We start from the raw sequence: 15299 nt of genomic DNA, 5'->3' as shown, positions 1-15299 counted from the left end.
CGCCAGCTGGTACTGGAGGATGCGCTGGGCAGAGAGACGCACGCGAGCCCCGGGTTGGCGGCCGCGAAGTGCGGAGCTGGGGGAGAGGACGGCGGCCTCAGCCAGCGGGCGGGTCGCGACGCTGTTTGTGCAGCTGGAGGAAGCTGCCCCATGGCGGACACGCTGCGTGCGTGCGGGGGCCCCTCCACGCTCCAGTGCCGTCCCGGAGACGGCTGGGGCCGGGTTCCTGCAACGTGAGCCTGCGGGTTCTGACTGCACAGGAGGTCCGGCACGTGGTGGGTTCAAGGAGAGAGGACCAGGTGGGGAGTGTCCACTGGGGGAGAAGGAAAGTAAGTGTCTAGGGCTTCGTGGCGGGATTGTGGCGGCAGTGTGGCAGATGGATTTGCGGGTTTAGCCAGGGCTGGGGGGGGTTTTCGGTCGAGAGCAGTGGAGAAGCCACACGGCTCGGGGGAGGCCAGGGGCGTCGTCGTGAGTGGCAGGGCTCCAGCCTGGCCTCCAGCATGACCATCGGCCCTATTCCTCCCTCTGAGGGGCTGGCGGGCCTCCCAGGCCAAGCATTCCTGGACTAAGGTGGCTGCCAGTCCTGGGGGGCCCCGTGGCAGTGGCTGCCCTCCCCACCTGCCCATTTCTGGATGGCCTTTCTTGGGTTGGCTCAGGACACTGACAAGAAAGGGGACGTGGGAGTGGGAGCCCCCAGAGGGAGGCTGGAGGGAGCTCAGCCCTAGTCCCGCGGTGGGGCTGCCGGTGCCATCTCCAGAGCTCCTCGGAGTGAGTCCCCGTACAAACCAATGAAACACCATGGTGGCGAGCAATGCGTTTTCTTGCTCTAGGTTTTGGAGAAAGCTTTGGGTCAAGGACTCCCCAGACCACAGGTGAGATTCTGAGCCGACCCTTGTTCCCAGGACACGTCTTCCCGGCTCCTGCTCTCCCTGGCCCAGCACGCGTCCAGCTGGTGCCACGTTGACCCCTCCGTGTAGGACGGGTCTGTGCTCTAGGAGGCTTTCTCCATTACAGAAAACCCACCCGGCCAAGCGTCTGCACGCAGTGGGGGTCTGTAGGCTGCTGGACGGAAGGACCAGTTTCACCACCTGCGCTCTCCTACCGCTGAGGGTGGGGCTGGGGCCTGGCGGGGGCAGGGGTGCGGCGGTCACGCGGTGGCCCAGGAGCCTCCTGGACTCCAGCGTCTGCTCTCCAGCTTGCACACGGCTCACTCCTAACGCTCCCGTGATTTCGGGGAGCCCGTGATGTGGAGGACAGCCTTCTGCTGGTTCCTGTGGATGAGGTTCTCAAGAGGTGCAGCCAGGACAGCGGGACAAAGGCCACAGCACAGGTGGCTCAGTCCTTGGCAAGCGGGGCAGGGAGTGTTCCGGAAGTCCTTGGTCAGACCCTGGCTGTGAGGCTGGGACTCACGGAAACTTAACCCGTCTGTTCCCTGTTCTGCCCAGGGCCGGTCTGGGACGCCCCCGCAGCAGAGCCCCAGGGGAGATTTGGCTGGTGTTAGCCCTGGGGGCAGTGACTGGGGCTGAGACCTGTGTCCTGGGTCACGCAACATGCACACCCGCATCCTTCGGAAGCCCACAGGTCACGGTGGCCGGCTCAGAGTCCCCCTGTGTCTCGATTCTGCCCGGCGCGCCCCTTCCCACCCTCCTGGCCCTGTGCCCCCAGCATGGCAGTCACCAAGGGCCCTTGTCCCTCTATCTGCTGGGGCTGGGGCCTGGCCCTCCTGCTCCCAGTGACTGTCCTGCTGCGCTCGACCCCCTCTCCGTTGCCTGCTCTCCCCCAGAGGCTCCTTCCTTGCGCTGCTCCTGATGCTTCCGAACCCTGAGCTGGTCACCACCTGCGGTGTTGGCGGGGAGGTGGGGCTGCTTGTGTCCAGCATTGTCCTCCAGACCCCCTTCTTCTGGGCTATCAGACCACCGAAGCATGGGCTCGGGGTCTTCTCATGGGGCCTTCCTGGGTGAGCCTGGTGACAACAGAGGCCAGTCCCCGGCTGTGGCCTTGGCTCGGTTCCGTGGGGCAGATCTGCAGCACCAGCTCTGGGCGGCCTCCAGAGACGGATGGACACGGGACGTGGCGCAGAGGGTGAGGCCCGTGGCCTTTGTGGCCCCCGCAGACTCTGCACGGGGCCCCAGGAGCACCGTGTAGCCCTACCTGGGCGAGCCTGCGGCAAGGTGCCGTCTGGGGGATGATGGCCGGCCTGGGACAGGGGCAGGCCTGGGTGTGCAGCCTGGACTCAGCTGCTCCTCTCTGCTTGCTCCTCCAACTCTGCGTTCTCGGCAGCGAACGCTCTCAAGATCCTGCCGCTTAGTGCTCCAGAAGGGAGAAGCTGCTCCGCCAGGCCCTGCCTTCCGGCTGTCCAGTAGAGGGTGCTCTGCCCACCCCGGGGGCGGCACGGTCCTCTCCTCCCTCCGGTGCTGGGTACTGGACCGGGTGGGTGCCTGTGGTCATTCTCAGCGACTTTGGTCGGTGGGCTCCCCTCCCTGCGCGGTTCCTGTGCAGGCTGGATGGACGACTTCTGAGCCAACACCCCCCCCACCCCCGACTCAACCTATTGTGCTGGAGAAAGGGAGTGAACCTCCACCCTTCTGAGACTTGATGGGCTTCAGCCTGGCAGGACAGCCAGGGGACAGCATAGTGGACAGCGAGGGGCAGCAGGGGACAGCATAGTGGACAGCAGGGGGCAGCAGGGGACAGCAGAGTGGACAGCAGGGGACAGCAGGGGGCAGCAGAGGCCTCAGGGTGCCTCTCAGTGTCTCCCCTTCTCCCAGTTCTTGGAGCTGCCCCTTGCACATTTGCTTTGTGCCCCGGGGCCTCAGGTGCTGCCCGAAGTCTGCGGTCTGTGGTACAGAGCGGGGAGCACAGCCCCCCCACCCCCGCCCCGCCTTTGGCCAGAGCTCCGCCACTTTCCTGTCACGTACGTTGAGTTTTGCTCAGTTTCCCTGGGAAAGGAATCCGTTATGGAAGAAAACTAGGATCTGGAAACCACGGGGCGTTTTCACGTCCTTGAGAGGGCGCGGCCTCTCCTCTGCTCCGCCTTTTGTCTGGGGTTCGGTGGGGTGGGAAGGGTTGAGAGAGTGCGCGGAGCTAGGAGGGCAGGGGGAGGGCACGCAGGAACAGGGAAAGGCCCCTCCCCAAAGCACCGAGGGGAGGGCCAGGGCCTCGGCAGCAGGGTGCCCCCCAGAGGTCATCTTGGGTCACTGCATGCAGAGGGCCCCGCGGCCTAGCATGGGGAGTGCCCGGCTGCGGCCAGGGCCCAGGAGCTCTGGCCAGGCACCTGACTGCTTGGGGCGGGAGGCGCATGGAGGAGCCCCAGGTCCTGAACAGCAGCTCCCAGACAGGCCGAGGGGCCGGGGTGCCTGCCGCGGGCCAGGGGCTCTCAGCTCTGGTGTGGAGGTTGAGGGGGCTCTGAGAGGTCAGGCAGACTGACAATTCCCCCCTCAGGGAGGAGAACATTGAGGTTCAGAAAAGTGACAGGAGCTTACAGCTGGGGGCGGGCCTGAGGGCCGACTCTGTGGGGCCGGTTCCGTGCATTCAAGCGGCCCCACGTTGGGGGCCCGAGCAAGGGAAGGCCTCGGAGCAGGGCACCTGGCCCCGTTCCCCCGCACAGAGGAACAGCTCGCGCCCGGCCTCTCTGCTTTCCAGCCTCGGGCCCTCCAGCAGGGGCGCTCAGCACCGAGTAAGTGAGCACAAGCCGGGGCCCCAGAAGGCCCCACAGGCGGTGTGCAGTCCCAGATCCCTGCCAGGAGGGCAGGCGCAAGAGGGAGGCCTCCTTGGATCGGCTCTTCCTGCCCTCCCCTCCCACGCCCACATCTGGGGTCAGCCCCCCCCTGCCCCCGGGGCCCGCCACGACAGGCACAGACTTGCGGGGTTCGCCGCTGCCCCCCTCTCCCCCGCGGCCTCACCTGGAGCCACCCAGCCTTCCTGCTGTGCCGGGCAGACACTTGGAGTTCCCGCTGGGTCACCCCACGCATCCTGGTATTTGGACCTTGGAGGTAACTGCCCGTATCTAAGGTTGTCGGTCCCTCCGGCCCTGGGCGCTCTGGGGCAGGTCACCTGGGCCCAAGGGCACACCTTGACTTGGAGGTCCCCCGAGAGACAAGCTGAGGTCATGGGGGGTGCGGGGGCGGGGCTTCCTTCCCATGGAGACTCTCTCTTCAAGTCACACGTCTTGATGGTCAGCACGCCCCTTCTCCATCACATTGTGTCCCTTGTCCTTAAGCACACTGTGCTCTTGAGGCCTTGAGGTGAGAAGGCCACCAGTGCCGGGATTGCTTTGACTCCCATTTGGCCTTGACCCCCAGCTCACCTCTCAGGGCTGGTCTCCCAGCGTCTCAGGTTCCCGGCTCAGCCTGAGCGCCCGTGCCACACCCAGGAAGCTTCCATGAGGTCGGAGCCAGAGGTAGCTTGTGGGTCCTCCCCACGTCTCTTCTGGGCGCCCCCGGAGCACGACGAGAAGTTGCCCTGAGATTCCGGAAAACGGAGGGGCCCACGTTTGCTTTTCCTGGCGTTCCAGGCGAGAATCCGGAGCCTTGCACCAAGCTGTCACCTTACGGAATGAACAATGGCAGGTTTCAGGGGTTGGGGTGTCGCTCCTGTGTAGCCGCCCTCGCAGCCCCTCCTGCGGACCCGCTGTGGTGGGTCAGAGGCTGCCGCCCGCTGCGAACCCCGCCTTGAGGGGTCACGCGGCGACCCGGGGCACGTGCAGAGAACATTGATTCAGGGTGTTTCGAAGCTTCTTGTGCTTAGGAGCATCGTTACAATCCCTCGTGCGGGTCGTCATGGAGGGGAGTGTTAAGTCTGATGGGAAAGGTGGAGGGTTCTCTCCTGCTCGGTGCTCTGCTCCCGCGAGCGGGCGCCTCCCTTCGCGCCAGTGGACGCGGACCCCCCGGTCCTTCAGTTGTTGTCGGGGGCGGCCGGCTGGCTCTGTCCGTGGAGGGTGTGACTCCGGGTCTTGGGGTCGTGAGCTCGAGCCCCTCATTGGGTGTGATAAGTTAAATAAATAAATGTAAAAAAAAAATTATATCAGAGCCAAACTATTTAAATAATTTTATTTGTTTCATCCTTTGGTAGATGAGAAAATACATTACAAAATACATTGTACAGAGAACAGCTCACAGTACACATTACTAAAAACACCAACTACATCCCAGCCAGGGCTGGTGAAAGTTCAGAACAAAGCCACAGAGGCCTCAAGACCCAGATTCCAGCTCTACGGAGTGTTTCCCCGGGGCCCCTCTTGATCTCGGCCTCCATGGGCATTAGCACCTGTGGCAGGTGGTGTGGGCAGAGCAGGAGCAGCACGGGGCAGAGCTGGCAGCCTCTCCCTGCGCCCGAAGCAGCGACACTTACGGTCCCCAAGGGAACAGGAGTGGGAGGGGAATGGCCAGGGTCTCCGACAAAGCAGGACAGTGTTGGTGTCCCACAGGCCCGTGGTCCTCAGCCCGGGCTCCCCCACGCCAGCCTACACCGGCCTCGCTCGGCCCAGCCCCCAGCCCACAGGCGGACAGCCCAGGGGCAGGCTCACGGGCTGGGTGGCAGGCAGTGTCCCCCACAGGTCCACACAGCACCGCACAGCCTCCCCACCCCCCCTTCCCCTGACCAGCAGTTCCCAGAACCAGGGTGAGGCCCCAGGGGCCCGGAATGAGCCCCTGGAGCGAACCTTCCCAGCAGGACCCACCTCAGGCCAGCAGCTTCAAAGAACCCCCAATTCTCCGGGCCAGACAACCTGCTTCGGAGTTCTGCCCATCTTCCTGTGTGAGCCTGATGGAGAGGTCCGAGCCGTCAGTCTGGGCCAGGGCAGGCCTGTCCGAGGCAGGGGAGCCGGGGAGCACCCCCCCACCCCTCCATTCATTTTGAAGCAATTCTCGGAAGCGGCCTCTCCAGACTCCATCCTCACTCTCTCTTAGAAATTTGGAAACATCTGTGACTAGTAGGAACAGTCGCCGTGAGCGTGAAGCGTCCGTGCAGCCTGCCCTGTCGTGGCTCGGCAGGCAGGCTCTGCGTTCCGAGGGGACAAGTGCTGGTTGCTCCAGGGGGGCCTCCGGGAGGAACCTGGGGGCGAGCCGGGCAAGCCTCCGCAGCAAACTGCAGCCTCTCCTCCAGCCGCCGGGCCCTGCCCCTCCCCCACCGCCCAGACAGCGGGGGAGGGGGGGCGGGAGGTGGAAGAGAGAGAAAGAGGAGTCAAGACCAGCATCTTCAAATTAACAAACTGTAATTGTTTTCCCAAAGATACATTTTTCATACACATCCGTCATACACTGTAACCAAAAAAAGCAGTGTACATGAAATAAGAGAAAATAAATTAAAAATCCATAGCATAGGTAAGGAGGCTCTAGTCTGGAGCACGGCTGAGTTTCCAGCAATAGAAGGAGGCTCGAAAGTCTCTTTCAGAAGAATGCCTGCGAGCAGGGGTTCCAGCCAGGTGGTCGTTGGTCTGTCAGTCAGTCTGGAGTACTTGAAACGGGTCTGTGTCTGCGGTTTTCCTTAGCGCTTAGAATAGCCATCGCTGTCCTGCGTTAGGGCAGAGCTATCACGTCCAGGAAAAACGAGGGAGGGGACCACAGAGGCGGCGCGAGGTCCGAATACAGCATTCAAAGGGAACTGGTCCAGTGGCGCCTGGGGAGGAGGGAGGGACGCTCTCCGGCTTTAGCCATCTTCCTTGGGGGGTGTGTACCAGCCTGCAGAGAAGAGCCAGGGCACAGTGACCGGGCGTAGGCCCGAGCCTGCCCTCCCAGCCCTGTTCCCGAGGGCACCTCCAGGGTCATGGGTGAGAAGATCCCAGCAAGGGTTCCCAGCGTGGGGACTGAGAACCTGCCCGCCGTGAGAGGACACCGCGACACAAGCTTTCTGGAAAGGCGGTCGGGCGGAGGGCAGCACCGAGCCCTGCCAAGGACGGGCAGGCGCTGCTCCTCTGGGAACGGAGGGAGTGGAAGCCAGCCCCTCTCAGGAGGACAGGGCGGGCGCGGTGCTCGCAGGGAGTGAAGGCACAGGAGCCAAAGACGGGGTTCTTGCTCTCTGGCAAGAGGTGACGACCCAGGGCCCTGGCCGCGGCTCACCGTTCTTCTCGTGGATCTGCACCAGGGACTTGTAGGACTGCTGTGCTCTCGTCAGGCTGTACTGGGACTAGGACAGGAGGCCACCATCAACGCAGCGGGCCAGAGACCCCTGCCCTGGCCTGGCGCTCCGTGGACCCCGGCATCCCCGGCTCCCAGGCCCGCTCAGCAGGGCGCCAGCCAGAGGCCTCACCCCGCGGTCCGGGCCTGCGTGAGCGGCCCCGCGGCCCGGATCCTCACCTTGTTGGCTCCGAACTGCACGCGTGCCTTCCCCTTCACCAGCGTGGCACAGATCTGCATGATCACGGACTCGATGGAGTAGGCGCTGCTCCAGCCCTGGGGACGGGGGGAAGAGGGCGGGTCAGGAGGCTTTTCAGAGGCGCCGGCGGGTGCAGGCCCGGCCCAGCCAGGGCCCCGGCTCACCTGTTTGGTGAGGAGCTCCATGCAGATGGCACCTCCGCCCAGAACGTACCTGCAGACGAGGGTCCGTCAGGCGGCTGCAGCCGGCCGCAGCCCTGCACCTCGTGCCCCCGCACCCCCGCCGAGCCACTCACCCTCCGGAAAGAACGGGAGACACAACCCTGACAAACGGCGGGTCGAAGGGGAAGTTATCCTGCGAGCGAGAGGGAAACGCTGTCAGGGAGCGGCGTGCCCCCAGGCCTGCCCGCCCAAGACGAGGACGGTGCCCGGCCGATGCAGGGGCTGCCAAGGGAAGTCTTACTTTGAAGGAAAAGTTGAGGAGAATGAAGTCCGCTCCTTCCTTCTCTTTGAGGATCTGGAGATCGTTGTGCAAAGCGCTGTCCTGGTCGACTCTGAGAAGCAAGGAGTGTGCGCTCAGACGCTGGGCCCCGCCCGGGAGCCCGGACACGGCTCTGTCCCCCCAGGCCGCTGCCCGCCCGCACTCACTTGAGGAGTTTCACGTTCCAGTCGTACAGACTGTCATTCACGAGTTCGACTGCATAGTTTCCTGGGAAGAGGGAAGACCACCGCGTCGTCAGAAAGGCGGGACGCAGCCCCTCCCAGGCCGACAGAATGGAGGTCCGAGGCTCCAGGTCCACCCCAGGCGGACACGCACATGACCTGAGCCGTGGACCGGAGGTGCCAGATTTGTGGGCCGAAAAGCTCCCGTAGCCCCCGCGTACCCCAGCACTTCTCGGGGGCCCTGGCACGCACACTCACCGCCTTTGAAACTCTGTGAGCGGTAAATGTCCCTGAGCTCCTTCATGAGCCGGTCCGTGGCCTGCACCGAGCCGGACACCGCGCCCTGCACGGGAGAGCACATGCTGGAGACGCGTCCGCACGGCCCGCACGGGGCCGGCGCAGACCCTGCAGCCCCCCAGCCCCCTCTCCCGGGGAAGGCACGTACGTTTAAGTAATCTTGCCTCTGGTTCTTCTTAATCTTCTCCAGGATGGCCAAGTTTTCCTTCCCGATGCCGTCATCTTCGGATTTCTTGCCCTCGGCTGGCTCCTCCTCCTTCATCTCATAGTGATCCAGGTCCTCCGTGTCCTGGAGCGGCGTGGGGCAGGACGGTAGAAAGGAAAAGAACCGGCACAAGTTGTGCAGGGGCCGCCCTTCTCCCTGTCCCGTCGCGTCCTGAGCCATGGGAGACGGAACAGCAGCGGGTCCATCCGGCTGGGGACCACCGCACCCTCCACGGCTGGAGCGGGTCCCAGCCCTACTCCCTCCTCGATCTGAAGGTCTCGGGCGGCAGAACCACTAAGGACCCAGGGAGGCAGGCAGAGACGCAGCCGTCTCGTTCCCTAGAAGGACCTGCTGCAGCTGTCCCTCAAACCCTCCCTTGGCAGCGACAGTTCCTCCATGAGTCCTAGAATGACTCTGCCTGGCACTGTGACTCGAAGCTCACATCTCACTGGGTCCCTAGGGCTCCCGGGAGTTCTCAGGGCTGCACCTCCAGCTGAGATCGGGCAGAAGTCTCCCGCCCGCCCTGCCGGTGAGAGGGCTGGGCCAGGCTGCTGACACGGTAACGAGGGAGGGGTGAGGTCAACAATGGAATGAGCCCCTCGCCCCGCTCCGGGTGGGGAGACACACAGGCTGCCTGCCCGCCCTGTGCAGAAGCTGTGACCCCCAAGGCCACGGAGCGAGCAGCTCACCCAGCAGGACGTGGTGACCGCCAGCCCGTTGTCGCCCCAGCGGCCGCCCTCCCCAGAATGCCCACCGCGTGCCGGGTGCTGTCCTCAGCCACTTCTCCCCGTCCCCACACCGCTGCGCGGTCGTCAGCCCCCCCTGCCCAGGCCAGAGGGCGGCGGCCAGGGAGGCTCCCCGGCGCCCACGGCGACAGCGGAGCTACGACCCGATGCTCCATAGGCCCCGAAGCTCAGCTGCTGACCACTGTGCAACGGCCCGTGACTGCGGAGACCGGGTCAGGGGGTTCTACACTTGCCGCCCACTGCGCGGCGCACCCCACACACAGCAGCGGGGCCTGCGCAGGAGCTGCTGCGGTCCCGGCCCATAGGCGAGAAAGCCTCAGCCCAGGGAGACATGGCGAAGCTCCCCAGCAGGACACAGATGCGTGTGGGCCCCACGGCAAAGCCCCGAAGCCGTCCTGCTGACCCCGTGGCTCAAAGGCGCGGGGGATGGGGGCAGGCCTGTTTCCTCCAACACTGGCTGCTCCTCCGGGTCCCAAGTCTGTGCTTAGTCCTCCCCAGTCTAGACCGCAGCGCGTCAACAGTGGGTGCCAGGACGGCCAGCTGCAAGGGCTGCTCACCACCGCCGCCCGGGAGGGGCGCCCCTACCTCAGGCATCTCCTCATCTTCATCTTCAGAAGACAAGTCCTCCTGCGTGCACTGTGGGGGCGGGGGGGGGGCAGCGGTCAGAGCCCCGGGTCTGGCGTTGGGGTGCCTGCCCGCACACCCCGACCGCTCCACCAGCCAGGTCAGAAAGGAAGCCACAGCCCAGGGGGCTAAGAACCCCTCCTTTCGCCTCTACACTGAGGCCATGCTGTTGGTTCTCAGCGAGGGGCCTGGGTCCCCAGTGGCTACCCACTGCTGCCCCTTCCTCTCAACCTGAAGACACTGCCCATGGGTAGGCGTGACGGGCAAGGCCACTAGTGCCTCACCGGGAAACAGAGCACCGAGAGCCACTACCCGGTACGTGTCTGGCAGGGCCAGGAGAGCCCCAGGGCAAGTGTGCGTCCGTGCGCGGGTGCTCACGGGGCGCTGTCCGCGGGGCCGCCCCGGGCCGCTCACCTGCTCCGCCGGCAGGGGCTGGTCCAGCATCTCCACGTCCGGGTGCTGAGGGAGATTGTAGAGCTTACACAGGTCGGAGATGATCCTCTTCAGGTGCTGCAGCAGCTGGGGTCGCGACCGTGCGGATGGGGTCAAACGCCCGTCCCCGCCCGCTCCGCACAGGGCGCGTGTGAGCTCCTAACTGTCCCCCCACCCCCGCGGTACCGAGTTCTCTGAATCCTGGGGAGCAGGTGGCTGTGGGGGGCCTTCATGGGACCCGTGCCGGGTTGGGCGCAAGGCTCTCCCTCCAGCTTCAGAGAGCACTTCCTGAGGAGTCTGCCCCCAGGTGTGCCCTTTCCAGGTTCGTCTCCCTGTCACAGGGCGCCTCCGTAACAGGGGCCTCCCAGCAAGAAAGAGCCCCCCCCCTGGCACCCTGGCATCTCACCAGAGTATTCCCTTTCTTGATGTCCACCAGCCTCTCCAAGACGGCGGCCAAGTTCGGGTCATCGGACTCCACTGACCAGATGGGGGGCACAGCAGGGTAGGACTCCTGAGGGGAGAGAGCAGCGACAGTGGTCGAGACGGGAGACCCTGGGAAGGGCTACGGTTTGCCTGCCTCCTCCCCAGAACATTCCTCGTCCCTCTGCCCCTCCTGCCCCCAACAGAAGTTCGGTATCCAACTGAAACACCCTCCCAACCAACCCCAGACCAGAGGTCATCCCCGAGGGGGCCCTTTCCAAAAAGCCTGAAGGCTCTTCTCTCTTCTCAGAGACCGCGCAGCCACGCTGCCCACAGTGGGGGGGGTCTCCTGTGCACAGCGCTGCTGCCGAGGCGGGCTCTCCCACTCCCCACAGAGCCCTCCAGCCCCGCCGCTCCTCAAATCCCAGGGTCCGTTCAGGAAGGGGTCCCCTCATCACAGCCACACTAATGTGGAAAAAAGCGAAGGTTCCAGATCACTTTCACTTTAGCTGGGGAAGGAGACACGCAAACTAGATCGCGTCTCCTGAACCTAGAAGAAAGCAGCAAGAAGACTCTTCCCCAGCCGGGCCACCCCCAGCAGCCGCCCTGGAAGGCCGGTGCTCCCCATGCTCCCCTGGGAGCGTGCCACCCTCTCCGCCCAGCACAGGCTGCAGGGCTCCGCACGGCGGGCTGGAAGAAGCCTACGCTGCGAGCATTCCCGGCATTCCTGAGCCACGGTGCCAGATGCAGCCTGACCAGACTCCCCCTCTGCCCAGACCCAGAGGCCCAGGTCAGGCTGAGTCTCCCTTGCAGGGGCCACGGGGAGTCTGCTGGAGAACCTCCTCACGGAACTTCCTTCCAAGCACAAAGCCAGGCGATGGCCTCTGGCCACTAGAAGGGGGCAAACCTACTCTCCAGAAGCTGAAGTCCAATATAGGAAGAGAAGTCAGCTCCTGGGGCTTCCACCCACATCAGGGAAACCTAGCCACTTTCCACTGGGGGACTTAGCCCCGTCGCGGCGCTAACTCTTGATGCTAGAAAAACCGATCACAAAAAAGATGATCAAGTCTTCAACCAGTCCTTCAATCTCAACTTTTCAGTGCAAAAAAAGTGGAGGAAGGAAGAAATGGGACACGCGTTTTGGTGGGGCACCGTCCAACCCAGGCCCAGGCTTGCCATACACCTTGACCTGGTTTGATGGAGGGAGAGAGACAGAAAAGAAGAACCACGTAAACTGCAATCACACCCCCTGGTACCCAGACCACTCCAGGCTGCAGTCAGCCCACCTGCCCCCTGGCAGGAAGGACACTACCACGGCAGATAAGATCAACCAGTATCAACCCATGTGGAGCAGTGAAAAACCTCCCCAGGTTATCACTTGCTGACCCTCCTCCAGGGGCATCTGAGAGTGCACAGGCAGGGGACACGTAGGGTGTCTCCTAGACGAGCAAGCCTAGGACGGCTTGATGTTCACTGGGGAGAAAAGGGGCCATTACCGCTCAGAACCAAGGGGATGGTCTTCCCACCTCATCACCAGGAAAGGCAACCACCCAGGGCAACTGGAGATACCCCAGGGCCCAGGAGCGGAGTGGCAGATCTGCCACCAGCTGAGGCAAGAGGAGGAGAGTTGGAGGTTACGCTGGAACAGAAGGGGAACCAAGGGGGAAAAAAAAAAAGAGTCCACGACCTGCGGATCTCCACTTGGTCATATCTGGGGAGCAAAGGGGGTCTCCTGAGAGGTGCCCGGGCAGGGATCCCACAGGTGGCAACGGCCTAAGTCAAAGGTAGGAGCGACCAGGGGGCATCCCTGAATCGTGCGGGCCTCCAGGCCAGGGAGGTCCCTGCGGCTGAGCTCAGGGCAGAGGCCTGGAGCCCCGCGATGACAGCAGGGCAAGAAAGGGGCCTTCGCAGGCGGCAAGGCAAAGTCGCCAGGGCCCAGATCACGACCCTCGGGATGCGGGTGAGCGGAAGGGGCCAGTCGAGGCGCCATATGTCGGGCGCCCCTCGCCACCAAGGGTCCGTGGCCGACTGCGGGCGCACGGCCCAAGCTCCAGCGGCGGCAGCAAGTGGAGCCCGCGGGGACCGGGCCGAGCCCCGAGACGGGGTGTGTGTGTGGGGGGCCTGGGCCTCCTGGGTCCTCGCAGAGCACGAAGCTGTGCGGGGCGGTCCCGAGTCCCGGACAAGGGGCCCCGCACAAGCGCGCCGAGGGGTCCTCACCGTGATGTTGCAGTGGATGCGGACGGGATCCCCGGGCACCGGCCCCCGCGGGGGCAGATGCGGTCCGGGCGCGGCCCCCGCCCCGGCCCCTCCAGCCCCGGCCAGCAGGAACTCGCAGCTCAGCTCGTCCAGGCAGGCGCTGGCAATGCGGAAGCGCTCGTGGCCGCGGTGGAAGATGGACTCGAGCAGCTTCAGCTCCCGCCTCAGGCAGGGCCCCGGCCCCGGGCCCCCCCCCGGGCCGCCCCCGGCCCCCGGCGCCGCCCCCTGGCCCCCCAGCTGCTGCCCCGGCCCCGGCTGCTGCTGCCCCTGCGGCTGCGGCTGCTGCATCCTCCGCTCCGCTCCGCTCCGGGGCCGGCGGGCCGGGAGCCTCCGGCCTCCGCTCGGGCTCCGCCGCCGCCGCCGCCGCCGCCGCCGCCGCCGCCGCGGTCCGCACTTCCTGATCCCCCCTTCGCCAAGATGGCGCCGCCGCCGCCTCCGGGACGGGGCCCCCCCGCTCGCCGGCCCCCAGCCGCCGGAAGCCGCGCGCCCCTCCCCCTCCGCTTCGGCGGCCCGCCCCGCCCCTCACGTGACCGCGCGGCGCCGGCCCCCCTCACGTGACCTCTCCCTCTCGCCCGCCCCCTGGCGCTCGCCCGCCGCCCTCCGCACGTGACCTAGGGGCTTCGGGCCCGGCGCTTTCGCGGCCTGGGCGCGTGCTTACGCACGTCGTGCGCGCGCGCTCCCGTCGGCCCTGCGGCGCTCCCCTGTCACGTGTCCGGGCGCCGCGTGCGCCCAGGCGCCCAGGCGCCCCCGCCCCCCGTCCCCGCGCGGACCCCGCCTCCTGCCCCGGCGTGCGCGTCCCGCCCGAGCCTGCGCGCGCGTGGGGGCCTCCCGGCGCCCGTGGGGACCGCGTGGCGGCTGCGGCGGCCGGCGGGGCGACCGCTCGGGGGCGGCCACTGGGGCGCCTGCAGGCTGGTCCCCGCCCCGCTGGCCGCCGGCCGCGTGACCTTGGGCTCGTCCCGCGCCCTCTGAGCCTCAGTTTCCCCGCCTGCGCGGAGGCTCTGGGCCGGCGGTGCGCGCTGCGCCCGCCCCGAGCGACTGCGGGCGGCTGAGCGGAGACGCCGGGGCGGGGTCCGGTCCGTGCCGACCGCGGCGTGCTCGGCCGCTGACCCTCCGCCGCGTGAGCCCCGCGGGCGGGGACGAGCCTGGGGGCCGCGTGGGCTTCCCTCGGGGCCGGGGCGCTTCCGCCGGCCTGAGCGACCGCAGCGGGGCCTGGGCGGCGGCCGCGGCCCCTCGCAGTGGCCCTGGCCCTCGCTGGGGGCGCTGTCACGAGGCCCGGCCGGCCTCCTGCGCCCCGGGGCCCCGGCTTGGCCTGCGGCGGGGCCCGGAGAGCTCTGCCCGCCACGCAGCGCGCCGGCCGGCCGGGTGGCCACCCCCTGCCCCCCGCGCTGAGAGGAGCTGCGCTCTGCCGGGGGCGGGCTGCGGACCCCCGGCCCGGGCTCCTCGTCCCCCGGTCGGCGGCGGCGGCGGGCACGTGGAGCTCGGGGCGTCTGGAGACGCGTCCTGCCCATCCGGGCCGCTTGTCTCCGTGGGGGAGCGCCCAGGGGGGCTCCATGTCCCCTTTGAGTCCGGGGGTGCAGGGGGTGCAGGTCGGTAGCGTGAAAGGCTGTGGTAAGAATCCCACTTCCCGAGCTCTTCCCGGGCCAGGGCCTTTCCGGTCCCCCAACAGCCTGGCTAGGTAGGCGCCGGGACCCCGATTTACAGCTGGGGAAGGAGTGGCTGCCCAGGGGCGCGGCCGGTAAGCGGCGTGCCGGGCCTGTCTCCGGTCCGTGACCCTCTGCCCAGCTCGGCCTCCGGCAGGCTCCCTCTGATGCTTTCTCAGGAGGGTCTCACCTAGTTGGACGCCAGGCCTTAACCAAGAAAGCTGCACAGATGCAGCCATTTGGAAAATCCTGAATTCCATATTTATTTGTTTATGGTTAAAAAAATTTTTTTTTTCATTTTTAGAGAGAGTGGACAAGGGGAGAGGGGCAGAGGGAGAGAAGAGAAAATCCTTTAAACAAGCTCCACGCTCAGCCCAGCGCAGAACTGGATCCAGCAGTGAGGTCATGACCTGAACCGAAACCAAGAGTCAGAGCCGTAAGCGGCTGAGGCACCCGGTCACCGCTGAATTGCATATATATATATATATATATATATTTTAAGACTGTTTATTTATTTATTTGACAGAGAGAGATCACAAGTAGGCAGAGAGGCAGGCAGAGAGAGAGGAGGAAGCAGGCTCCCCGCTGAGCAGGGAACCCGATGCGGGGCTCGATCCCAGGACCCTGAGATCATGACCTGAGCTGAAGGCAGAGGCTTTAACCCACTGAGTCATCCAGGTGCCCCTGAATTCCGTATCATATAAAG

At 65.6% G+C, this 15299-nt stretch overlaps 1 protein-coding gene across 1 annotated transcript; it reads right to left on the bottom strand.

Moving 5' to 3' along the window:
• Positions 1-6194: 6194 nt before the first annotated feature.
• Positions 6195-13385, bottom strand: UBE2Q1 (ubiquitin conjugating enzyme E2 Q1). The gene is made up of 13 exons (XM_059146919.1): positions 12915-13385; positions 10684-10788; positions 10260-10364; positions 9807-9857; positions 8419-8559; positions 8232-8316; positions 7959-8019; positions 7774-7864; positions 7607-7665; positions 7476-7524; positions 7293-7388; positions 7056-7122; positions 6195-6677 (listed from the first exon to the last, which is right to left on the bottom strand). The coding sequence occupies exons 1-13, from the start codon at positions 13239-13241 to the stop codon at positions 6646-6648; spliced, it is 1269 nt and encodes a 422-aa protein (XP_059002902.1). The 5' UTR covers positions 13242-13385; the 3' UTR covers positions 6195-6645.
• Between the last annotated feature and the right edge of the window lie 1914 nt (positions 13386-15299).

The sequence above is a fragment of the Mustela lutreola genome, chromosome 14 (genome assembly GCF_030435805.1).
Source record: "Mustela lutreola isolate mMusLut2 chromosome 14, mMusLut2.pri, whole genome shotgun sequence".
Classification (NCBI taxonomy): Eukaryota; Metazoa; Chordata; class Mammalia; order Carnivora; family Mustelidae; genus Mustela; species Mustela lutreola.
The sequence above is the reverse complement of the archived record's forward strand: the minus strand, read 5'-3'. Positions and strand labels throughout refer to the sequence as shown.

Coding starts and splice junctions, on each gene's coding strand:
- UBE2Q1 (XM_059146919.1), bottom strand. CDS start 13,241: ATGCAGCAGCCGCAGCCGCAGGGGCAGCAGCAGCCGGGGCCGGGGCAG. Junction 7,666..7,773: donor TCCTCAACTTTTCCTTCAAA/GTAAGACTTCCC, acceptor TCTCGCTCGCAG/GATAACTTCCCCTTCGACCC. Junction 6,678..7,055: donor GCAGATCCACGAGAAGAACG/GTGAGCCGCGGC, acceptor TCTTCTCTGCAG/GCTGGTACACACCCCCCAAG.